Source organism: Eurosta solidaginis, chromosome 5 (genome assembly GCF_040869045.1).
Source record: "Eurosta solidaginis isolate ZX-2024a chromosome 5, ASM4086904v1, whole genome shotgun sequence".
NCBI classification, from domain to species: domain Eukaryota; kingdom Metazoa; phylum Arthropoda; class Insecta; order Diptera; family Tephritidae; genus Eurosta; species Eurosta solidaginis.
The window spans coordinates 105,033,998-105,061,376 of NC_090323.1; the positions used below are offsets into that span (position 1 = coordinate 105,033,998).

At 41.5% G+C, this 27,379-nt stretch overlaps 1 protein-coding gene and 1 pseudogene across 5 annotated transcripts in view; one reads left to right on the top strand and one right to left on the bottom strand.

Moving 5' to 3' along the window:
• Rab8 (RAS oncogene family member Rab8) overlaps positions 1-5,114 on the bottom strand; it is a 252,562-nt gene extending 247,448 nt beyond the window's left edge. For 2 of the 5 annotated variants that reach the window (XR_010953782.1, XR_010953781.1), the window contains exon 1: positions 4,502-5,109. Coding sequence is in view for 3 of the 5 variants with exons in the window: in XM_067790109.1 (XP_067646210.1) it covers positions 4,502-4,625 (124 nt within the window). In the remaining 2 variants the exon portion in view is untranslated. Of the gene's footprint in view, positions 1-4,501 lie in introns of all 5 variants that reach the window. The other 3 variants (XM_067790109.1, XM_067790111.1, XM_067790108.1) reach the window with 3 other exon arrangements.
• Positions 5,115-13,454: 8,340 nt separating this feature from the next.
• On the top strand, positions 13,455-19,439 carry LOC137254244 (T-complex protein 1 subunit eta-like; annotated as a pseudogene).
• The last annotated feature ends 7,940 nt before the right edge of the window (positions 19,440-27,379 follow it).

The following is a 27,379-nucleotide window of genomic DNA, read 5'->3' on the forward strand; positions in this document are numbered from 1 at the left end:
ATGCATTATATATTGTCGGCAGAAAGCGCTCGCGCATTTTTTCTCATCCGACAGCACCTTATCGCCAAAGGCGATGGAAACTTTGTCTTTGTGCTTAGTCGGATTCGATAGGGACTTTACGGTGGACCAAAGTTTACCTACACCGGTAGAGAGGTTACAACCTCTTAGGTGCTCTTCCCATTTCGCCCGCTTGTGTTCGTCCACAAGCAATCTGATGCGTTGGTTTATATCCCTTATTTGGGGGTCGCCTGGATCAAGCTGTCTTATAAGGTCGCGTTCCCTCGCTAAGCTCGCGGCCTCCGCCGGGAAGTGGGGCCGGATTTCGGGAATTCTCCCGGCGGGAATGAAATGTGCCGAGGCGGATTCAATGACCTTACGGAAGGCACCAGGCATCAGTCGGGATAGGGAGGGCAGCAAAGCTGCTGTCTGTTGCAGATTTATATTCTTCCCACTTTCCTTTTTTGAAGTTTATGAAAGTGCGTTTTTCGGTGACGATGAAGTCGGCGGTACGCTCGAACGAAATAAGTATGGGCAGGTGGTCGGATGCCAATGTTACCATCGGCTGCCAGTTGACGCAGTTTACGAGTTCTGCGCTCACGATTGAGATATCTGGCACTGAAATGACAGTCCTTGGTCGGGAAAAATCCCGAGTCGCTCCGGTACATAGAACCGACTGCCTTGGTAAGCGAAAACCACGGTCGAATCGCACGATAGCAATTTCGTAACTTTCCCGAAAAAACAGTCTACGATGGATTGCGTGATTGGGCTGTTAGTGTTATCACCCTTTGGCACCTCCGAGAAAGCCGGAGTCTTAGCGTTAACTCCCTTTGGCTTATCTCCTACTTCCGTAGTTGGAACTTCCCTCTGACTCGCAGCTTTCGAGGTAGTTGCTACCTCGCTATTGGGACCATCTGATTTACAGCTTTGGGCCTACTTGTCTTGTCTATACGACTGCCCTGTCTCGCGGCTCTAGGACTGGGTCCTTTCTGCCTCTTGAAAGCAGGCTTGTCACCTTCCGCCGAACGTTGCCTCTTCATTCTGCCATTCGACGCTTCTTCCTCCTCGTACCGGTTGCAGAACCGAAGGTATCTCGCAGCAAACCTTTTGAACTGCTTTTGACCTACTTCTACCGCTTCATGAGCCCATTCCAAGCTCTCGATCTCCACTTCTGTTGGGTCGACCACTGCTCCCAAGCGTTGTACAATTCTTAGTGCTGCACGGTACTGCGAGAGAGCTCTTTTACTTCCTCTGCTCCGTACCCTTCTCCACTCTTCTTCTCCGTTTTCATTTGTCCAACACGGAGTTCATTGAATCACCACTACTCTCGCTCCTCGAGTCCGACGCATCGCTTAATTCGTATTTGTCGTCCTTGGATTGCGACTCAGTCCTCCACTTTACATCGTCCTTATTACAAACAGGTAATGAGTCGTTCATCTTGGTCGTACGACCATCTGCCCGACAAGGCGGGCTCAGCGGTCCAGTATTATATACGAGGAAAGAACCGTCCGCCACAGCAGCGCCCCTTACTGTGGTAAGGTCATAAATATTAACATTGTGAGCAACGATGTTGCCAGATGTGTCTATCGGAAGATGACTTGGGGAATTTTTACCCTTACACCATAGTAAAAGTCTAGTTGGGGGGTACCCTGCTAATACGCTACCAAAAATACCGAAAGAGGTGTCAAAAGATGCGTCTTGACATCAGCATTAATAATCGGGAGGCGGAAAATACAAATTTTAACTCGTTCAGAATATATTAACGAAAAACCGAAAAATGACCCGCGGGTCCCTCCGAAACCGGGGGTGTGATCCATAGTATTTTTGCGCAGAACACCTTTCTGCACTGGCGGCATTCGGGCGCGCATATAAATATTTAGAATAAGGTCCCACGATTTTCCAACTTTTCTTTTTTTCGAGGGGTGGCGGGGGTCCTAAAAATCACAAAATTATCATCCGCAACTCTAGGAAACTCTTAGTTTATGAAATATAAGCCTTTTAATTTCCAAATTTAGTAAAATTTCAACTTAAGTCCTGCTCTTAAAATTCGGGTCGCACATGTCGATAGCAATATCAAAAGACGCGTATTTGCGTCAAGATTCAGAATCCGAAAGCAGAAACTACATTTTTTATCTCGTTTAAAAGTTATTCGCGGAAAACCCGTCGGTACTATTGTCCGCTTTGTTAATTGTGCAGTTTAGGGGTCCCACCCTAAAATTGGCCCTTTTTTTTTGAGTGAAGTATCAAAAGACGCGTATTCACGTCTAGATCAATAATCCGAAAGCGGAAGGTAACTTTTTTTACCCGTTCAAAAGATATTAACGAAAAACCGAAAAAAGAACCGCGGGTACTTTTGAAACGGGGGGTGGGATCCATAGTATTTTTGCGAAGAACACCTTATAAAAAATAACCCTGGGCTACGCCATGCCAAGTCCCGGAGTGTGGTATAACCGTGGCTACCGCCACGGTGATGCACAATTTTTTTTTTGGGTACGAACACAACAAAAACCATATGCAAATCGCCATTTTCAACTGTAAATATCTCCGGACAGAGATAAAATTTTTCTTTTCCGCCTTCGGATTATTGTTCTCGAGATTAATACGCGTCTTTTGATACCTCACTCAAAAATCTTGGCCCAACTTTAGGGTGGGGCCCCTAAATTGCACTACTACCGTCGACTGCTAATACGCTACCAAAAATATCGAGTGAGGTGTCAAAAGACGCGTATTAATCTCGAGAACAATAATCCGAAGGCGTAAAAGAAAAATTGTATCCCTGTCCGGAGATATTTGTAGTTGAAGTTGGCGATTTCCATTTGGTTGTTGTGTTCATACCCACAAAAAAAATTGTGCATCACCGTGGCGGTAGCCACGGTTATACCACACACCCGGACTTGGCATGGCGTAGCCCAGGGTTATTTTTTATAAGCGCGGCCGAAGGCCGCCAACGCAGAAAGGTGTTCTGCGCAAAAATACTATGGATCCCACCCCCGTTTCAAAAGTACCCGCGGGTCTTTTTTCGGTTTTTCGTTAATATCTTTTGAACGGGTAAAAAAAGTTAACTTCCGCTTTCGGATTATTGATCTAGATGTGAATACGCGTCTTTTGATACTTCACTCAAAAAAAAAGGACCAATTTTAGGGTGGGACCCCTAAACTGCACAATTAACAAAGCGACAATAGTACCGACGGGTTTTCCGCGAATAACTTTTCACGAGATAAAAAATGTAGTTTCTGCTTTCGGATTCTGAATCTTGACGCAAATACGCGTCTTTTGATGTTGCTATCGACATGTGCGACCCGAATTTTAAGGGGTCGACTGCTAATACGCTACCAAAAATTCGAGAGAGGTGTCAAACGACGCGTATTAATCTCGAGAACAATAATCCGATGGCGGAAAAGAAAAATTTTATCTCTGTCCGGAGATATTTGCATTTGAAGTTGGCGATTTCCATGTGGTTGTTGTTGTTTGTATCCCCAAAAAAAAATTGTGCATCACCATGGCGGTAGCCACGGTTATACCACATACCCGGACTTGGCATGGCGTAACCCAGGGTTATTTTTTATAATCGCGGCCGAAGGCCGCCAACGCAGAAAGGTGTTCTGCGCAAAAATACTATGGATCCGACCCCCGGTTTCGGAGGCCCCCGCGGGTCTTTTTTCGGTTTTTCGTTAATATCTTTTGAACGCGTTAAAATTTCTCTCGATATTTTTGGTAGCGTATTAGCAGTCGACCCCTCAACTAGACTATTACCATTATTGTTCTCGAGATTAATACGCGTCTTTTGATACCTCACTCGAAAATCTGGTAATAGTCTAGTTGAGGGGTCGACTGCTAATACGCTACCAAAAATATCGAGAGAGGTGTCAAACGACGCGTATTAATCTCGAGAACAATAATCCGATGGCGGAAAAGAAAAATTTTATCTCTGTCCGGAGATATTTGCATTTGAAGTTGGCGATTTCCATGTGGTTGTTGTTGTGTTTGTACCCCCAAAAAAAATTGTGCATCACCGTGGCGGTAGCCACGGTTATACCACACACCCGGACTTGGCATGGCGTAGCCCAGGGTTATTTTTTATAATCGCGGCCGAAGGCCGCCAACGCAGAAAGGTGTTCTGCGCAAAAATACTATGGATCCGACACCCGGTTTCGGAGGTACCCGCGGGTCTTTTTTCGGTTTTTCGTTAATATCTTTTGAACGCGTTAAAATTTTTATTTTCCGCCTTCGGATTATTAATACTGATGTCAAGACGCGTCGTTTGACACCTCTCTCGATATTTTTGGTAGCGTTTTAGCAGTCGACCCCTCAACTAGACTATTACCCCGTATTTTTGCGCAGAACACATTTCTGCATTGGCGGCCTTCGGTCTTATTATTAATACTGATGTCAAGACGCTGTCAAATGCTGTCGTATAGAATTACCCTTTTCCAATTTGCAAATGATACGATATGTATGAAACTACATTAGCTATTCGTTGTCAAAGTATATTTCTCAAACTTACCAATGGTTGAAATAAATGTGGTGTTAAATGCGTCTTCCGAAAAGCGAAATAATATGCACGTTTTCCCCACACCAGAATCTCCAATCAATAATAATTTGAAGAGGTAATCATAAGTTTTCGCCATGGCAAAAGATGTGTTACAACTTAGTCTTTTACGAAGTTGCACTTATTTCACCCCTGCATTCATTAGCAGGGAACACCTGATAACAATAAGAATCCTGGGTAAAATAATATTTCGCGAGATCTATTGAAAAGCTCAAATAAAATTACGAAAACTGTTAAAATAGCTTTATTTGTCATTAACGCTGTGCAACTCCGCGAGATCTTGTTATTGAGTCGATACAGTAGCGATGAATCATGTTTCACAGTCGTTTATACCATCACTGCGATTGAAAAATCGCTATATTTGATTGCCTTCAAAAACGCGAGTACTCTATAAGTAATGTAAGGATTACCCTTTGGGAGATAGGACTGAAACAAATCTAAACTGAATTCATACAAAAAATGTGCTCCAATTAACAGCTATCATCCGGTGGCAAAATCCTGAGCCAAATAAATAATTTTGCATGTAAATGCAACAACGATTTGAGCCAGATAAATCCAGATAGAAGTCTGGTTCAATTTGTGAGCCAGATAATTTGTTTATTACTTCTTTTTAGGTTGGCAACGCGGCCTTTAATATACCTAATTTATCAAAAATAGATGTCGCTGCTTAGCCTTTCGCCGTATGAATTACATGAAAAAACAGCGGCGACATCTGTCTATCACATTTCACGTGTGCGAAAATTTCACGCCATCTGCTTCTCAAGTTTCTCAATGATCCAGAACATTCCCGTGACAATTGAGCGTGAGCCGGAGCTGTAAAACTCACTGAAAGACGGCAAACATTGCGATGTCCTAGGAGAGGAGTACGTGATCCCACTCTCGCTTTGTTTGTGAGTATTCCATAGAGTACATATGTGAGAGTATCTCCAACGTACTTTCACTGTAGTATCCCATGGAGCACCCACAGAGGATCATATGCCAAAGTACTAAAGAGGAATTGTGTCGGAAAGAATTATCGAAGTGAATTTAATTTAAAATGAAAGTAAATGAAGAGGGGCAATACAACTTTTATATTTTATACTACGAATATTCTTATGTTATTTAAATTTGCGTGAATAAAGAAGCTAATATAATACGCATACGTGAATAAAGAAACTAATATAATCAGACCAATTCTAAATATTCTCGCGGAATTTTGGTCTCGCGGATTTTTTTATTCCCGCGGAAAAATTCCTCCAATTCTGTTCTCCTAGGGAGAACAATAATTGGGGAATAGGAATTTCGAATTTTCGAAGTCAGCTATTTTGTCAATTTAAATTTCGTTGCACATTTCTTATTTTGTTTAAAAAATTGAAAATTTTAATTATTGTTGCAAATTTGTTGGAAATTAAGAAATAAAATGTAAACAATGCACAGTATTTATTGCATTTCATGTGGTATTCACTGAAATGAGTAATGAGTTGGTGCCACAGCAACATCAACAGCGGAACATAAGAAGAAGACGGCCGCATAACACAAATCTGCCGGAGTTGCCTGCTTTCATTAAGCAAAGCAATTTTCTGGCGGCCAAGTTGAGTTGAATTCGTCCTTCGTCATATGCCAAAATCTATTTAAGCCTTATTAAAAAATCCTTGCGCAATTTCTAGATGGCTCCATCAAATACGTATACCAATAGCTCTACCGTTGCTTATGATATACCCAAGGCAGTCGGTTCTATGTACCGGAGCGACTCGGGATTTTTCCCGACCAAGGAATGTCATTTCAGTGTGACCCCATCTAATTTGTTTCGTCCCTCCCACAAATTGTCATCCTCCCAGCAGCTCCTTGCAGCAGGACTGCTCCATATTCTCTTACTCCGGGAAGGCTTCGAATCCAATCCGGGTCCGTCTCCTGACCCCGGTCCTGAGAAATGGTTTTGCTGCATCTGCCGGAAAAGAATCTTTTTAGGACGTTCATACTCTGTTCAGTGTGTCTCGTGCAAGGGATGGTTGCATCGGACAGGTTGTTCTGGGCTTGATCCCAAAACCCGACGTCCACGTAACTTTTATAAATCTTTTGTGGCTCCTTGCTGTTCACGCCCAAGGGCGTCCCCTAGTCTACGTCTAAGCGCCCCCACACTACCTGCCAGCAGCCCAGCTGCTCAGCAAGCCACAACAAGTACCCGCTGCTTCTCGCGCCCCACGGCGCCAACAACTCAAAAAGCTGCTACCACTCATAACTACAATCTTCGTAGTAGAGTCGGAAGCAATGCTGAGCAACAGCCCCTGCCCCCGTCTTCTCCCCCCCTCTTTTCCGGCAGCAATCGTGTAGGTCAGGGAAACAGACTCTTAGTCCCTACCTCCGTTTGCACCGTTTGCAGCACAGAATATATATGTTTGCGACATCCGCCCAATGCAGCTCCTGCCTTGGGTGGTGCCACTTCCCTAGATGTTCTGGTCTCCGCGACGGCAACCCCCCGACGGGTTTCATCGCGCCATGTTGCCATGTCGCAAACCCAAATCATCCCGGTACCCCAATGCTTGCCCAAGGACGCCCAGTCCTAGGGCCACAACAGCAATTGCGTCCTGGCCTTCCCCAACCCAGGCTTAGTCACCCGTCACTTACCCCCAGAGTGGCGACGTTTCCCCTTATGCACTTCAGAATTCTGCAGTTAAACTGTAATGGACTAACTGGGAAGATTACGGAGATAGTTGATTTCATGAAGCGGCACAACATCCGCATTGCTGCGATTCAAGAGACTAAACTCACAGCAAGATCTGCATTGCAGACCTGCTCTGGGTATAATGTCCACAGGAAGGACCGCGAGAGCGGAAATGGAGGCGGCCTCGCGTTTATTATACACCACTCTGTGCAATATCATATATTTGATCCTGGCATCGACCGCAGGGCAATGTCTTAGAACGTCAAGGCCTATCTGTCCGGTCAGGCGATGCAAATCTAGAAATCATCAACATCTACATCCCTCCTGTCACCTGTTGCCTCAGTGGATACCGCCCTAAAATCGAGGCCTTACTCACTGGCAACAATCGCATTATCTTAGGCGATTTCAATGCCCATCATGATCTATGGCATTCAAACTTGCGGGCGAACAGTAGGGGTAAGATGTTGGCGGATTAAATAGAAGAAACGACGTTCTGCACAATAAACGGAGACGCCCCCACACGTATGGTAGGAAGCTGTCACAGCTCGCCAGATATCTCAATCGTGAGCGCAGAACTCGTAAACTGCGTCAACTGGCAGCCGATGGTAACATTGGCATCCGACCACCTGCCCATACTTATTTCGCTTGAGCGTAACGCCGACTTCGTCGTCACTGAAAAACGCACTTTCATAAACTTCAAAAAAGGAAAGTGGGAAGAATATAAATCCTTTACAGACAGCCGCCTAGCTGCCCTCCCTATCCCGACTGATGCCCGCCAAGGGGAGCGTGCCTTCCGTAAGGTCATTAAATCGGCCTCGGCACATTTCATTCCCGCCAGGAGAATTCCCGAAATCCGGCCCCACTTCCCGGCGGAGGCCGCAAACTTAGCGAGAGAACGTGACCTTATAAGACAGCTTGATCCAGGCGACCCCCAAATAAGGGATATAAACCAACGCATCAGATTGCTTGTAGATGAACACAAGCGGGCGAAATGGGAGGAGCACCTAAGAGGTTGTAACCTCTCTACCGGTGTGGGTAAACTTTGGTCCACCGTAAAGTCCCTATCGAATCCGACTAAGCACAAAGACAAAGTTTCCATCGCCTTTGGCGACAAAGTGCTGTCGGACGCGAAAAAATGCGCGAGCGCTTTCTGCCGACAATATATAATGCATCCTACGGTCGACAAAGATAGACGGAGAGCCAATAGACGCGCACATAAACACAAATTCAGCGCGTCACCAATCACCATCACCGCTAAAGAGGTTGAGGACGCCATTGGTCGTGCTAAACCATCCAAAGCAGTGGGCCCAGACGGCATAGCCATGCCGATGCTTAAAAACCTAGGGAAAGAGGGGTTCAAATATTTAGCGCACGTCTTCAATCTGCCTCTTTCCACCTTTGTCATACCTGAGAAATGGAAAATGGCCAAGGTGGTCCCGCTACTAAAGCCTGGGAAACCAGCTAACATAGGTGAGTCGTATCGTCCGATATCTCTCCTATCGCCAGTGGCAAAGACGCTTGAAGCCATTTTGCTCCCTTATTTCCAAGCAAATTTGCAGCTAGCCCCTCATCAGCATGGCTTCAGAAAACTCCATAGCACTACCACCGCGCTAAATGCCATTAGCACCCAGATAAATTGCGGTTTAAATCAACACCCCCACCATAGAACAGTACTCGTAGCGCTAGACCTATCAAAAGCTTTTCATACGGTCAACCATGGCTCGTTACTGCAGGACCTGGAAGGGTCTACCCTTCCCCCATGTCTTAAAAGGTGGACCGCAAATTATCTGGGTGGTCGGCAGGCATCGGTGAAATTTAGAAACGAAACATCAAAATCAAGGAGAATTAAACAGGGGGTGCCACAGGGTGGTGTCCTATCCCCACTTTTGTTTAATTTCTACATATCTAATGCCCCTATTACGGCATACAACTCCACTTAGTTGGGTTATAATTAAGACAACTCAAATTTAAGACAACTCAACTCCTGTTTGGTATTACGAATTACAACTTATTTCAGTTGAAGTTGAATTGAGTTGCCAACTTCAGAAAGTGATGATTTGACAGATAAAAAAACAGCTGATCAATTTGTGGCAGAAATTTAAGCATTTTCAAATGTGATTTTGTTATTAATATTATATGAAATCTATTTTATAATGGCGAAAATGTTGGTGATTGACATGTCGCAAATACGGAAAACATTCGCGTGATCATTCCAATCCCTTGGAACTACCAAGCACCAAGTAAAAAAATGTTCAAGTGACAAATGATGAGCTTCATATGAAGTTATTTTGCAGATTTAAAAGGAAGCATTTTACTCATTACTAAACAAAATTAAGGACCACTTCCGCGTACGCGTTCGTATTTTAAAATTATGCGCCACACTCCGATTCCTTGCTGACGGCAGCTATCAAATATGCTGTGGAAATGATTTTGGTGTTGGACTGGTTTTAGATATTATTGAGGAGTATATTTGTGGGAAGTGGATTAAAACCCAAACAGAAAAGCTGTATTTTACTCAAACAGGATTCCCAGGAGTAGTGATTAGTATCATACTCGCATAATTTCACCTATTTTGGCTGCATCCGAACTCGGCCAGCCTCGTCCAACTTTGGAATGTCGCTACATAAAGTCAAAAAGTTATTCAATTTAATTCGTTTAAACGTTATTTTTTCTATAAATGTGTACAAAATTGTTGATTATTGTTTGATTAAGAAAGGTTTAACTACCGGCTTTACATTTTTTGTTTTTTTTGGTAACGTTTTATGAGCCCGTGCACCATCTAACTCTCATCAAAGGTGGTATCAAAAGACGGGTTTCCATCTCCGTTTTTAGGATTCGAAAGCGGAAATTAAAAATTTTATTTCTTTCGAAAGATATTTACAAAAACCCACAAAATGGCCGGAGAGGGTCCGAAATAAGAGGCCCGTTACACAGTTTTTTTTTTGCACAGAACATCTGTTTGCGTTGGCGGCCTTTGGCCGCGATTCGTAAAAATAACCCTGGTTGGGTCCAACACCTTTCTGCATTGCTGCGTACAAAAAATCTGGCAAAATACAACAACCACATGAAATTAGATTTTATTAGAAATAAAATTTTTAATTTTTGTGGCAATTTTTTACGACAGCATGGCACTGCTAATACGTGTCCAAAAATATCGGGAGAGGTTATAAACGACACGTCTTGACATCAGTATTAATAATCCGAAGGCGGAAAATAAAAATTTTAACTCGTCCAAAAGATATTAAACAAAAACCGAAAAAAGACAACAACAACAACCACATGAAAATCGCCAATATCAACTGCAAATATCTCCGGACAGAGATGAAATGTTTCTTTTCCGTCTTCGGATTATTGTTCTCGAGATTAATACACGTCTTTTGACACCTCTCTCGATATTTTTGGACGCGTATTAGCAGTCATGCTGTCGTAAAGAATTACCATTTTTGTTTTCGGATTCTTAAATCGGAGGTCGAAACGTGTCTTTTGATACCAACTTTGAAAACTTTTGTTAAAAATTAGGTAGTGAACCGTCTTCTAAACGGTAACATTTTGTCAAAAGAACTGCAAAATTGTATGAGACAACTGCTTGTAAGCAGTTGTAAGATTTTGACGTCTTTGACAACTACACCAACACAAGGTTGTAATCGGCAATGACACAAAAAGTTGTAAGACTAGACAACTCAACCGAAAATTTTTTGACAGGTTGAGTTGTAGTCTGTAATACCAAATTGCGAAATTTCAGCCTAACCAGAGTTGAGTTGTAAACGGTAATAGGGGCATAAGCTACCTTCACCACCGGAAGGAGTCACAAATGTTTCCTACGCCGATGACATAACGCCGATGAAATAAACGGCTACCTCCCTGATCTCTCCAGTTTTTCGCTTCGCGAAACCTGGCATTATCATCGACTAAATCTTCCGCGACCTTATTTACAACATGGACGCCCCAAATGTCGACCATTTTGAACATCCACGTCGATGGCACTACGCTACCGACTGTCCTACACCCCAAGATATTGGGTGTGACGTTTGATCAGGATCTACATTTTGGTGAGCACGCAGCCGCAATTGTTCCGAGAATTCAGAGCCGTAACAAAATCCTCAAATCCCTCGCTGGCAGTACTTGGGGAAAAGATAAAGAAACGCTCATGACTACATACAAAGCAATTAGCCAGCCGATTACGTGCTACGCGTCACCCATATGGTCGCCAAGCCTAAAAATCACCCACTGGAAGAAACTACAGGCCTGCCAAAATACTGCTCTCAGAATCGCCACGGACTGTCTTCTTATGTCCCCAGAACACCATCTGCATAATGAGGCGAGAATACTCCCCATCAGGGAGAGAAATGAGATGCTGACCAAACCCAAGGCCAAGCAGGCCCTTGGTGAACTCCATAAACAGGCGTCGGACCTTTATGCCGGGAATTGCCCGGTAAATCCAGTACTAATACTCCCCAGGGAAACGCGTGTCACTCTTGCTCAACTTCGTTCTGGATACTGTAACAGATTAAACTCTTACCTATCCAGAATCAACCCTGACATACAAAATGTATGCCCCGCTTGCAATGTGTCCCCACATGACACCAACCATCTCTTCAATTGTAATGTGGAACCAACGCCTCTAACACCCCTTTCCTTATGGTCCACCCCTGTTGAAACGGCAAGTTTCCTTGGACTCCCGTTAGAGGATATTGATGACAATTTTTGATCGGTCGCGGCTATTAGGTGGGGCGAGCATTGCTACAACAACAACAACAACATATACTTTTCGACTTAAAATAAAGAATATTGTGGTTGTAGTTGTTGTTGTATTAACAGTGAGAATATTGTGGTAGAATTTAAATAAATATTTTAGCACAAATTTGTACAAATAAGTGCTCTTTGTTAAAAGAACCATTTTCCTTTAACTATTTTGATGCATTCCCTTTAATTTAAAAAGTGAAAAAACTCCTATGAAATGGCAGAGAAATCTCCCTCTCCCTCACATTCATAATACCTACTTTTCTCCCATAACCGGTTTCCGCTTTTTCGAACACTGTTCAGAATAGGAGGAAAGGGAGAAGTGAAAAAACTCACAAGGAATTTTTATTTAGAATACGAGTAATGGGAGAAGAGAAAAAACTCTCACGGAATTTTGGTTTAGAATTGGGCTGAATATGTATACATAAAACAAGTGCGCTGTTGCATTTTATCAGAGTTGCCAAAGTAAAATTTTATTATTAGTTATTTGCATGCAATATTTTACTTTTGGCAACTCTGTTCGATCGTCATCGTGTCGTGATCACTGTCGTTAAAAAACGAGCAATGATCGGCTGATGGTGGTCCGCAAACGCATTGCAAAGGAGTATTGTTAGAGTACTCCAACATGAAGAAAATGGAACACCTAATCCAACAATTTTTGCAGGGTAGCCACTACTGCATCCTTATGAAAATGGAAAAATCTCCATTTTTTCACTGGTTTTCTTGTTGTTGTTGTTACATCCAAACGCAGCACAACGCATTATTAATATGATTATTTAATTAAAACTTTTACAAATCACACCAAATATACGTATATTGTTACGGTCTGCTGTTATGGTCTACGGTTACGGTCCACTTGGGAGCGTGTTCGTGCGAACACACCTAGTGACTGGTGATGGGGCGAAAGCTGCGATACAAAAGTATCGAAACAAAGAAATAAAAATTCGGCGATCACTAGCGAAAAAATATGCCATGAGTTTCCGGCGAACGATAAACCAATTTAGACATTGAGAGAAGAAAAGAATGGAAAAAAGTCTCGAAGAAGCCGTTATACAAACGAGAAGGTCGTTTGAAAGTCACTAAATTTATGGAAGCTTAGAATAACAGAACATGTGTTTCTTCCGTTAATTCTCGGAATTTGGTGGAAAGATTTGGATTTGCTTCAGCCTAATTTTTGGCCGCCCTGCGGTTATACAAAAGGATCGTGTAACATCTATTGGCACAACGTCTACAGCAAAGGCGTCAAGCACCGATACGGCTTCAGTAACTTTATTGCTCACATCAACTGCGCATCCCCAACTATACTCAACTAATCGCAAAACACCCTCGCCGGCTGTTCACGTAGTCAAGTGAGTATTGTTGATGAACCAAAAGACTGCAACGAGGAATTGCAGGCCGATTCCTTAACCCAACTACTAAAAGAACAAACAGGTAAATGCCCAGAAACTAGGAAGAGTCGATAGCGCAAAGTCCATTCTGACAAACCTCTTTTCTACTCGTCTATTTTGGGTGGTAATAAACTTTACAATGGTTGTGTTGGCACAAACTCAACGTATAGAATATCCAGTTGAAGTAGGTCGGCGTTTCACAGTCACACCTAGTGAGGAAAGTACTAGTGATTCCGATTCGGATTCAGACGGCACTAAACTAATTGTGATGAGAACCCTTGGTATCCGAAGATAAACCCCTTTCTCTACGTTTACGAAGTACACGACCACCTTTGGAACAGCGTCCGGCACCATCTCCGCCTCCAGGGCCAGCAGTACGCTGCAGAGTAATACAACGAACGCCCAATTAGCACCAAGTCATCCAGGTCGTAAAAGTCAACACGAAGTTTTATTGCCACCAGGTTCACTCGATCACCTCGGACCAGAGCGCAACAACCACCAACAGTACTGACACGGCGCGCCCAAGACCGCGCACCACAACCAACAACAGCGTCGGCTTCACCGGCAAGGTCAACATCACCAGTAACCACCCCGGCAGAGGCCCATGCTACGTACTCTGGCGGCCATGTAAGTATCAGAATTGTATAGCCTTAAAAATAGTTACCCTACAAAAAATTTGGTCATAAAACTTACCCACGGCCATACAAATGAATACAACCTATGACTGTAAAGTGACTAGTCCAATGACGTGGAATGACGAGAGCGTTTTTGCAGGGTAGTTAAGGAACTTCTAAGTAATGCTTAGAGGGTTTTATCCAGTCCGGTTGAACCATTTAACAAGGGTCGATTTTTCTTGTCAAGTTTTATTATTGAATACTTGAAATTGTTAGCTTTACAGCAAAGGGCATACATCTTTTTTTTTATATCATTTTAATAATATATTTTGTCGCTTTAAAATATTTGAAGTTAGCTCTATATATTTTATTGATAATAAGCCGTCCTTATCACCTGAAACGTTTTAACAATCTATTTTTGGAGTTCAACCGTGGGTTGTTAGAAAAAAAATTATGCACGAATTGGCTAGAAGATTTAAACTTTCTTTTCTTATATCATTCAAATACAATATATATATATATATATACATATCTATACATATGACTCACTATTGCTAGCAATATCGTTCGAACAACCAAAAGCAAATAATATACGTGCATATAATACATAGCGCTATACAAATTTAATCTTTATTGCTTTTATAACAAGTTTTTTTGGTACATATTACATGTTAGTGTCATTATACTATGCGTTATACCAAATTGATATTTTCTTAAACTCAAAAATAAGTATACTACAACAACATAATAATTTTGTAAGAGAGCCCCAATTATCGGAATTTGTATCCCAACTTTATAGCCCTAAAATATGTTTTGTGAAGGGAAAACAGAAAAGGGGTACTCGACCAAATTTTTACGTTCTATGTAGTATATTTACTATACATAAGTACATTTAATTACATTTTTTTTTCCACACAAAGCGTTTATAACGATTGGCAAAAAAATAAAAAAAGGGGGAGACCTAAATACATGTATAACTTGAAGTATTCCTCTCACTCTATACACTACACACACTTACCTACATTTTCATAGTGTGAATGACTATTCGTAGTTCAACAATGCTGGTTGAGAAACCTGCACTATCGCATTTTTTTTTGTAGCATACATACGTTAATAGAAATGAATTATAAATAAATAATTATTTAAAATGGGAACGCTGGCGTCGCTATTTATTTAGAAGACACTTAGGGAAACAGGTAAGGGGCCACCAAAATTTAGGTGCGTCGGTGGCCATGGTTTTTGAGGGTGGGACAAATGCACCGGGCGTCGCAACAACACCCGCGGCGCCCCTCTGTATATTCGGACCTTTTTTTTTCCTTCCTTACTTTAATTTTCAGCATTTTTTTTCTTTGACTTTCCAGCGTTAACAACCGGTCACTTCCGGTTCGATAATTTTTTTTGCGTTTAGGTTTTTTTTTTAATTTTTATACTTGAATGTTAACGGTCTGACCGTGACGTCCGGTTCGGCCGGATGTTGTTTTAGTTTGAATTTATAAGCGTTTTGAGTCGGTCTCTGCGCTTCTGTCAGGGTTTTTTGATTTTGACAGCTTTCAGTTTTGATAGGCATGATAGGAACTTTTTTCTGATTATGGCGCAGGAACAGTAAGGTTGGCAAGGACCCGCCCCAGCCGACAATGACTAGCAACTGTGCACCACCACATTATGCCGACCGCCTTCCTTACTGCTTCCACCGAAAAAGCGATTCCATAACAATATCAAAGCGCGGCTAAATGAAAACGGTCAGTGCCTACGTCATCAAAACAACTGATCTTATGTTTACCTGGGGATTGCCAAATCTTCTTTTGTGATTGTAAAGGTTTATGAGTAGGATATATATCAGCTGTACGTTCACAGCTACGTTCACCTGATCAAAATAATTTTTTGGTTTTTTTTTTTGTGAATGCTATTTGGCACTTTTGTACATCTTAGGTCCAAAAAAGTGTAGTAGCTGCTAACGAAAACTGTGCTAAAATTTAATTGTAAAATTATAAAGAAATACCCTTATGTATTTTCAAACGAGAACTTAATTACATATCTCTTTAAAATCCATATGTTTTGGACAATTTTAGTTAACAGATTGTGATACTTTATTATCGGGGACGATTTGCTAAAATCGGTTTCAATAATCCGAACACGTTTTCGCTTTTGGATTATTGATACCAGGACAAAACGCGTCTTTTCATTCCTCTTTACACATTCTTGGAAATTTTTTGGCTGCAGATCACGCTTTTAAACTGTTTTTTGCGGAGAGCTGTTAAACGGGTGGAAAAATTTAGCACCCATGTTTTTATTCCTAATGGTTGCATAAGTACGTTTCCTCATATATCCGTTCGAAAACTTTTGTGTAATTTTCATACTAAATTAGCTCAAAAAAAGTAACCACCACAGCAACCCATATCTGATATTCCGCTCCTTTGTTATGTTTCCCTGCGTCGATGACGATGACAGCAAACTCATGTTCCAATCAGGTTTCACTGGATTCCGCGCTAGTTTGAAACTTCGGTAAATGTCAAACGGAAGTGTGTTAGAAAGAGAATGAAACAAACATATCCTACTTGTAAACCTGTACTATGCACGCGAACGCACAATCTGGGTAGGTGATTTGTGATTGGAACGTGAGGATAAACCCTTACCTGCCTATCCAGCTAAAGCAGTATGTCTTATTATATAATCCCTCATATTTGCCATACAGCGAGAAAAGTATCCCTTATAAATTTGAAAACTTTCCATTATATTATACAGGCCAAAAGGAAAAACTTGAGGGATAAAATATGTGTGAGTTTTTGTCTCTCTCTTGCATATTAGCTTTTCGTATTTATTAGCTTTCACTTTAGCACCAGAGACATATAAAGAATAATCTATGCTATTAAATATGTATGGTATAAGGAATTATATAAGTGATTGTTAGAAGAATTATATGGGTGATCTATAAGGGAATATACCCTGCAAAAATCGTGTGACCAAAACCACACACAGCCACACGAATTTTTGACAGGGGTGACGATGTGGAATGAAAAATTCTCCAAATGAAATAGCATGTTGACAAATTTAGCTTTGCCACAATGTATCGTACTCTCTCGCACCTACTATATTCATAGGTATTGTGAAATATGTCATTTTTGTGTGGAAAAAAATTTTCAGCGAGTCCGCCATTTTCCGCGAATTGAGCAGCAGGCCTGTGCTAATTTTGTAGCATTAAATTAAATTAAAATAACTTAGCGATGTTGGATGTAAGTGTTTGGAAAGTGAATTTAATATGTATTTATATTTGTAGTTGTACAATATTACAAATTCTAATATTTTTCCAGAAAACAATTGTTGCACTTCGTGCACGTCTCCAACAAATGGAATCAACAACACAATACGCTTCGTTGCCTGGAAATCGAGCACAAATGGAAAACCTCAACAGCCAGGTTATCCTCTACAACAACCACGTGAATCACGTGGTTACATGGGTCAAATGATGCCACCAACACAACTTGTGCAGGCGCCGATGCCCAGTCAACCACCCAAGCCGGGTTAACCCCCAATACCCGGACACGTCCGAACGGCCTGGTTATAATGTATGCTAATAAAACTAATATATTTAAAAATTTTCTGATGATTATTTTTGTGTTATTTTCTTTAGCAACCACCTGCACCTGTTACTGGTAAATATCAAAAGCCGCAACAGTATGATCAAGCCCAAGCCCGTTTAGATCCCGATGAGATGCAAAATCCGATAATAAAATAGCGCTGGTGGTGCTTTTATACTAATGAACAGGGTTTATTACCACGATTGGTGACCACAAAATATGTCGTAGAAGATCAGCGTAACTCCTCGCCACGTTACGTTAGGTATCGCTATTCGAAATTAATGTTTTGTTTGACAATTACATTGATCTTTCTTCTTTGCAGGTCCTCTTTGTATTGCATACCTGCAACAGCTGATTTATTAAAAACAACAGCTTTGTCCATTACACTTACCGTCTAACCACTGGCACGAACGGTTGAGGGTGAATATGACCCACCCATTGTAAATTTTGGTGAGTTGGGTCCAATTAGATGTAATCGTTGCAAGGCTCATATGCAATTTGCAATGCTGGTCGTCGTTATCAATGCCTTATGTGTAAAGTAACAACCGATGGTAAAAAAAATCTTTCACTTTTACTTGGTTTCATTGATCCATATTTTTTCTCGACAGTGCCAACTGTATATTTGCAACATTTGGGCCACACCGGACGGCGTGTCGATAAATATGAACGTCCTGACCTTGTATTGGGTACATATGAGTTTTTGTGTAAAAAATGTGTGGGTACCGATAGCTCTCAAGGTAAACCTCAACTCATATTCAACATCAATGCCTCGCAATCAATTGTGGACGCTGTACGCACTAAATTGGGTTCACGCAGTATAGACAAGCATATTTTTGACTCAAGTGGTAAGGCCACAATTTCAAATGATGGTGCAACCATTATGAAACTATTGGATATTGTGCATCCAGCCGTAAAACTCTAATCGACATCGCCAAATCTCAAGATGCTGAGGTAAGTTTTTTGGTTATATTAGAATGTGAAGAATATAAATGTTTCTCTTATCAGGTCGGCGATGGCACAACTTCAGTAGTACTTTAAGCAGGTGAAATCTTAAAACAAGTTAAACCATATGTTGAGGAAGGCGTGCATGCACGTATCATCATTAAAGCTATACGTAAAGCATTATAATTATGCATGACCAAAATATGACATGGCTGTACATGTCGAAGCGCCAATCAAAGGGACAACAACGTGCTTTATTGGAAAACACGCTGCCACAGCAATGTCCTCCAAACTTATCCACAAAAAGATTTATTTTTTAAAATTGTTGTGGACGCTGTACTTTCCTTTGATGGATCCAACGTCATACAAAAGATGTGAAATCGCATTATTAAATATAGTTTTAGAATTCAAGGCTGGGCGTGATAATTATGAAAAGTACGTGTTGATAATGTTCAAGAGTATTAGAAAATTTTTGATGCTGAATGGCATATTCTGTACAATGAACTAGCTAAGTAAGGCGTTAATGTTGTATTATCTAAACTACCAATTAGTGATGTTGGTACACACTATTTTGCAGATTGTGATATATTCTGTGCTGTTCGTGTACCAGAAGAAGATTTGAAACGTACAATGAAAGCTTGTGGTGGTGCTGTTATGACTACAGCTAATGATATTAATTCAAGTGTTTTGGGTCAATGTGATTACTTTGAAGAACGTCAAGTTGGTGGTGAACGTTTCAACGTTTTCCAATGTTTGATAGTGGGTTTAACATTAATTTTATTTTCATAGTTTATAATTATTTAAAAGTTGCGTTAATGCTAGAACATGTAGATTGATTTTACGTGGTGGTGCCGAACATTTTTTGGAAGAAACTGAGCTTCGTTACATGGTGCTATAATGATTGTGCGGCGTACAATTAAACATGATTCTGTTTGGCTGAGCGACTGTCGCAGTCGTCCGCAGTCAACCATATTTTTCTTTCGAACAAAATGAATTTAAATGAATTTATCTCGAACTTAATTGAACTATTGAATTTATTTACATATGTACCTTTTACGTATAAGTACGCATCCGGAACTATTTGCACGTACAAATACGTATATCCTATATTACGTACATAGTCTATATTAAATTTAAGCATTTGAATTGGTTTTATGAGCTGTACTCATGTATGAGTCACGTACTCATAGGATTGTACACTAACACGCAAGCGTATTTCACCTCTCTGGCACCCCCAACAATGGGTTGACAGATGGGACTATGTACATACATTTATTATTGTTTTTTGACTTTTTGATTTTTTTATTCATTCGAAATATTTTCCATCCCGGTGTGACCTAATAACTTTGTGAATTTTACCTTTTATAAAAAGTAATAAACCTTTCGAGAATTTTTACCAACACGCGTGCGACGCCAAATATTATTGTAAAAGCCCTTTTTTATTGAAGAAGAAGTTTCTTTAAAGTTTAAACCCTTTTATATTAAAAGAAAGAAGTTTCGTTAAAGTTGAGAAAACGTGTTTTTGTTGTCTATTGGAGATAGACAAATAATAATTATAAATTGGAAATATCCCCATAAAGTGGAACAAGCTACTAGTGCCGTGAGCACCGCCGTGTCCAGCACAAACACCACCATCATCATCAAAACGCCACCAGATTCAGCCGGCGCCACCATCTACAACCGCATCATCGCCGACACCAACCACCATCATCAACGCAGCAGCCGCAGCCACAACAGCTACATCCCACAGTAAAAAGGTTGGTAAATTTTAGATTTTGCATTAACTACACCCCCCTAAACAGTGGTCCTTCATCGCCATTAAGGCGCCAGCGACCAAAAGTGCTCCTAAGACACAACAAATAGGCCTTGCCAAAAAACCATGAGTATTAAATCAAGTTTAATACCCACTCCCTAGTGCGGCAAAGAACATAAACGAGAAAATTAAAGAAAATTTGACTCTCGAGGATTGGTGATTCCCGCCAATAATCCTCATTTCCCGCCAAATTTTCTCAATTTCCCGCCAAAACTTGCATATAACATTTCGCATATATACATACATATATATATATATATATATATATATATATATATATATATATATATATATATATATATACAGCAATAACCCCATATTGCAAAACTCAATACGGTATATGTGCAAAGCAAAATAAGAAAAACTCAGTAGTTAGCTACAGTGGGCACACTTGCTAAAAGCACCCCTTATATTTTAATGCGACAAATCTCTAAATAATTTAAAATTTTCTTATTTTAAATTACAATATCTGTAGTCGGCAATTAAATATATTGCAAAACCTCTGCAAGCGTCTGATTTGCCCCCATTTTAACAAATATTGAAGAGAAGAAAACAAGTTATTCTTGCAATGCAATTATATATAATTATAATTACAGAAATCGACATAAGCGGTAAAGTATCCTCATACAGTGGTACAAGAGTGGTTCGGTGCGTACATTAGCGTGAAAACAAACAAATAAATAGACATATTCTCTCTTGTAAAGCTAAAAACCCCTTGCCTCCCCGAATACATATTATTTTCACTCTGTATTCCTCTTTATACGGTCCACAAAAAATATCGATAGTGAAAATCTTAAAAAATAATTACTCATATTTACATATATATATTTGTATTTTTCTCACGCATATTTAACCCTCACGCATATATACACATTAAATACATTAAATACAGTGCACCGCGGCACAGTGGTCAACTTTTTCTCGTCATACCCTCAAATTTCAAGTTAATTAAAACCTCTTTACTTTTGAAGTTTGTCCCCCTCTCTCTATTGGGTTTTACACAAATTCAAACCCCTCAAATAAAATTTAACTCAAAAACTTTTTTTTGATTTTGAAAATTACTCTCTCTTGCTATTTAACGTGAATATTTAAACGTAACTCCCTCACATAGTTAAAAGCAAATACTCGCTATTCAAAAAAAAAAAAAGTTTTTTCTCTCTCTTAGTTAAATTTTATTAATTCTCAACTCTAAGTGTCATAAAACAAAGCTCAAAAATGAGTGACGATGAAACCAAAAAAGTGGCTCCAAAACTCAAGGAGTTGAAAGATTTAAAATCTCGTCTGCCACCAAAAAATTTACATCCGAAACGGACAATTTTATGGAATATTGTGCTTGGTTTAGGTCGACGTCGCTCCAAGACAACACTGAGTCCTCACTTAACATAAAAAACTCACACATAGAAAAATTCTGGAATAGAATCCAACACGCTTTCGATAAAATTGTCGAAACCCCAGATCAGGACCTGCCCGAAGATTTTCTAACATCTGCTAATAGCAAATACAGGTCCTGTCTCATAGCGTATGAAGACACAAAAGCCCAGATCGAAGACCAGCTTCAGTTGCTTAAACAAGCAAATGCCCCCGCTGCCCCTACCGTCACACCAGCTCCATCTGACAACTCCGGTATTTCGCAAAAAATCCCTCCCTGCGATACCGAAATATTTTATGGTGGTTATGAAAAATGGCCCTCATTTCATGACATGTTCACAACCGTTTACATTATGTTATGGATACGCATTTTCAAAGGAAGCAGTAAGGAAGGCTGTCGGCATGATGTGTTGGTGCACAGTGGCTAGTCATTGTCGGCTGGGGCGGGTCCTTGCCAACCTTACTGTTCCTGCGCCATAAGCGGAAAAAAGTTCCTATCATGCCTATCAAAACTGAAAGCTGTCAAAATCAAAACCCTGACAGAAGCGCAGAGACCGACTCAAAACGCTTATCAATACAAAATAAAGCAACATCCGGCCGAACTGATGAAAAAAAACTGATGAAAAATAAAATTGCAAAAAAAAAGCTGAAAATTAAAATGAAAAAGAAATGGGCCGAATATACAGAGGGGCGCCGCGGGTGTTGTTGCGACGCCCGGTGCTTAACCCACCCTCAAAAACCATGGCCACCGACGCACCTAATTTTCGGTGGCTCCTTACCTGTATGCCCTAAGTGCCTTCTAAACAAATAAGGAAGTCAGCATTCCCATTTTAAATACAATTTATTTATAATTCATGGCAATTACTGCTTATTCCTTATGATTACGATTAAGTTTACATAAGTTTAAAGGTAGGTACGTTAAAAGTGAATGAAATGATGCCGTACAAAAAAAAGAGATTCACCAGGAGTGATTAGTAAAATAAACACATATATTTATATTTCTTTCTGTTGGCGTAAAACTTGTTTTAAATCAAGGTAATATTTACTTGTGTACTAAATTTAAGAATGATTAGACCATCACAACTTAAATGTATGCATGTATATAAATGGAAGCTTCCTTATACTTGTTCACTTCGTTGTAGGCATATGTAGAATATCATTGTTTTTATTTTTTAATTCCCTCCTTAATAAAATTTCGTAATGGAGGCAGCAAAAAAAAAAAACAAAATTCATTCGACAACTAAACTAGTAAGGTCATTGTTAACTTTTGTTTCATTTAAGGATATGTGCAAGACTTATTATTAATACAAAATTAGATGTTAAAATTTACAGTGATGCTCACTAAACTAGCACTCTTGTTCTGTACATTCAAATTTATAGTAGTGATCACCGAAGCTACACTTTTTTTTATTCTTTACAACAGTCAAAACTTTTTATCCAACAGGTATATTACTTTAATATAATAATGCCGAGCTGATAGCCATAGAGCCTAGTGCTCTTTTTGCGTTATTCTAAAAATTTATTTTAGACCTAAATATATAGAGATAATAATCGTAAAATAGCTAATGAAAAGTCCCAAATCTAGTTAACTGTATAAAGCTCGTAAACATACATTGAAACCCATCTAATTTACGAGATTTCCAAGCTTAATGATTAACTATCATATATATAATTTCGTTCCATACAACAATGAGAATTTTGCTTTGAAAATGATAAAAAGTGCGTATCATTTTTGCTGCAATTTTATTACTCGCAGGTGTATGTACGACATCCTACATTCTACGAGCCTTTACATATTACAATCTAACCCACGGTTCAAAACAATTTATCTAACCTTTTAACTCGGTAAAATATGTCGAATACAAAATCAAAACATTTACAAGCGAATTATCCAAATTTGTACATAGTTTTGCTTGCTTTAGCTATATGACCATTTCATATAGGGTGGTGTGTATGCTTTGGTTATTCCTCATCGACCTGGTGCCGGTGGCAAACCTTCTTGGTTTCGTAAAAAAAAACTTGTAGAGCTATTCATAAATTCACTCAAACGTAGGCAAAATATAAAGGAACGGACTCACCGCTTTACCCGCTGATATTCACTGTCGCAGTTGGCCTGGCCGCAGGCCTAGGTTCGCTGCCCGGTGGTTGTCACGGTAGCCGATATATTGTAGCCCGTATGGTCGAGCTGATAAAGATTCGGCTATATTGTTGTAGCCGTTACAGTCGTAGCTGATGGGATTGCGCTAGTATTATTATAGCCGTTATAGTCGTAGCTGATAGGATTGCGCTAGTATTATTATAGCCGATATGGACGTAGATGATGAAGGTGCGGCTAGTATTGCTGTCGGTGGTACCGCCTGTTGTAGGTGTTACATTAGTGGCCGCAGGCCTATGCTCGCGGCTCCGCTGTGTGCGTTGCAGCGGGCGGTGGCGGTACGTCTGGTGGTTGTGCGCTCGTGGTTGGCGCTAATGGATGGGTTGGGGGAGATGCTACTGATGGTGACGCCCGTGATAATAGTAGGCGCCGTTGGTGGTATCGAACGCTTTTCCGCAGGTGGTAGTGTTCTTAGTAAACGTAGAGGAAGAGGTTTATCTCGCTAAGTATTACTGCGAACGCCGACCTACTTCAACTGGACCTTGTGTCCACACAACATAACCTGTACAGCGTTTATTATCACCCAAAATAGCCGCGTAAAGCTAGATTTATCGCAAAGAACTTTTTTGGTGCTTTGCGCTATTGACTCTTTCCTCGTTTTTAGACAGTTCCTTGGGTAAGTGCACAGCCGGCGAGGATGTTTTTCGATTCTTAAAATTTTTACGTACCTCCACACACTTATCTTGCCAGAAACTCAATCCCATCTTTTTTGCTAGTGATGGACGGTCTGTCTTTTCCTTGTTTTTCGATATTTTTTTATCGCAACTTTCGCCACATCGCTAGGTGTGTTCGCGTGAACACGCTCCCAAGTGGATCGTAGCCGTAGACCGTAGCAGCAGACCGTAACAAACCTGCTTCGCTTTGAAGACCTGACGATGAAGCGAACAAGAAACCGGATCATCTGTGGGAAGCTACTGCCAGGGATCTCCGACGACAAGCAACGTGGGGCACGACTCACCCCTGAGATAAGAGTCTCAAAGTCCTACTACGAAGCTAGCCGGGCAACATAGGTCCATCAAAAAAAAAGTTAAGTCAAATTGGGAATTAATTCTGTTTCCTAGTTTAAAAGGGCTTTGCGGCAATTAGACATTTGTTATGGAGAACTCGTCAAAACTCCGAAAGATGATTTCTAGTGGTTATCGCCCCCACAGAAAGGCAAAACAAAAAAAAAGGTGTAGACATTTTGATATGGAGAACTCGTCCAAACTCCGAAAGGCTAATGGTTATCGCCCCCACAGAAGGCCAAAAAAAAATATTTGGGTAGTCAATGGGAACGCTGACATCCCATTCCCCGAAGGCACTCGGGCTAAAAAAAAAGAAAAAAAAAAAACACAAACTCATTCATTCTTGTCCCTAGTGCTCCCAACCGCAACGCATAAGGGGGTCTTAAGGACCTGCCTCTGGGACTGGTTGGGGCCACTAGGCTCAATGTCCTACACACACAGGTTGGTCCCAACACACCCAGCCGCAACGCAGAAGCGGTCTCTGGGGACGCGCTAGTGGGACTGGGTAGGGGTGCTGAGGCCTCCCGTTCATTCACCCGGGACACCCCTCCTGCCTCCACCGCTATGGGTGGAGCAACTTCAATGCCCGCTCCCCAGACTGGTGGGACGGGAAGAGGTGCCACTTTGAATCCCAGCTCAACCCGTCACAATCCAGGCGGTATTCTGCGGTACCACCTGAGACGTGGCTGAGCTGGGGTTCTACCATTCGCTCACACACTCACACCAGACAACACAAATTCGGCTGAGAAAAAGTTATAAAAAAAAATTTTTACATTCCAAAAAAGCTCAAAATCCCTATTAGCGGACAAAATTATTCCTAGCCGACTACGGACAACATCCGGCAACTAAAATCCCAATTACCAAAAAAACTAAGTGCGTGGAGCACTGCCTCATCGGGTGAATACAAAGTCCGGATAACTTGACATGAAGTCTCGTGACGCCTTCGACTACTGCCCCCAATGATCAGTCCGGACAACCTGATCCGTCAACCATTCCACCGCAACGCAGGTGGCTGCTTCTGTGGCTGCCCACCTCGGACTGGTGGAATGGTCAACTTCACACGTTGCCCGAACTGACCACTGAGACCAGCGCCTCAGGTGCCTCGTTGGGCGCCATCTGTTATGGCGCCCTCAGCAACTGTCAACGATGATCACTCCAGACAACCTGATCCGTCCAACCATCCCACCGCAACGCAGGTGGCTGCTCCTACGGCTGCTCACCTCGGACTGGTGGGATGGTCAACTTCACAAGTTGACCTGGAATGATCAGCGCGACAGCGCCTCAGGCACCAAAGCCCGTTGGGCGCCATCTGTTATGGATACGCATTTTCAATGGAAGCAGTAAGGAAGGCGGTCGGCATGATGTGTTGGTGCACAGTGGCTAGTCATTGACGGCTGGGGCGGGTCCTTGCCAACCTTACTGTTCCTGCGCCATAAGCAGAAAAAAGTTCCTATCATGCCTATCAAAACTGAAAGCTGTCAAAATCAAAACCCTGACAGAAGCGCAGAGACTGACTCAAAACGCTTATCAATACAAAATAAAACAACATCCGGCCGAACCGGATGTCACGGACAGACCGTTAACATTCAAAAATTTAAATTCAAATTCAAAAAAAACTGACGCAAAAAAACTACCGAACCGGACATGGCCGGTTACTAACGCTGAAAATCAAATTCAAAAAAAACTGCCGAAAAATAAAATTGCAAAAAAAAAGCTGAAAATTAAAATGAAAAAGAAATGGGCCGAATATACAGAGGGGCGCCGCGGGTGTTGTTGCGACGCCCGGTGCTTAGCCCACCCTCAAAAACCATGGCCACCGACGACGCATCGCTTCCCAAGGCAGTCGGTTCTATGTACCGGAGCGACTTGGGATTTTTCCCTACCAAGGACTGTCATTTCAGTGTGACCCCATTTAATTTGTTTCGTCCCTCCCACAAATTGTCATCCTCCCAGCAGCTCCTTGCAGCAGGACTGCTACATATTCTCTTACTCAGGGAAGGTATCGAACCCAATCCGGGTCCGTCTCCTGACCCCGGTCATGAGAAATGGTTTTGCTGCATCTGCCAGAGAAGAATCTTTTTAGGACGGTCATACTCTGTTCAGTGTGTCTCGTGCAAGGGATGGTTGCATCGGACAGGTTGTTCTGGGCTTGATCCCAAAACCCCACGTCCGCGTAACTTTTATAAATCTTTTGTGGCTCCTTGCTGCTCACGCCCAAGGGCGTCCCGTAGTCTACGCCTAAGCGTATCCCCACTACCTTCCAGCAGCTTCGCTGCTCAGCAAGCCACAACAAGTACCCGCTGCTGCTCGCGCCCCACGGCGCCAACAACTCAAACAGCTGATACCACTCATAACTACTACCTTCGTAGTAGAGCTGGTAGCAATGCTGAGCATCAGCCCCTGCCCCCGTATTCTTCTCCCCCCCTCTTTTCTGGCAGCAATCGTGCATGTCAGGGAAACAGACTCTTAGTCCCTGCCTCCGTTTGCACCGTCTGCCAGCACAGAATATATAGGTTTGCGACATCCGCTCAATGCAGCTCCTGCCTTGGGTGGTGCCACTTTCCTAGATGTTCTGGTCTCCGCGACGGCAACC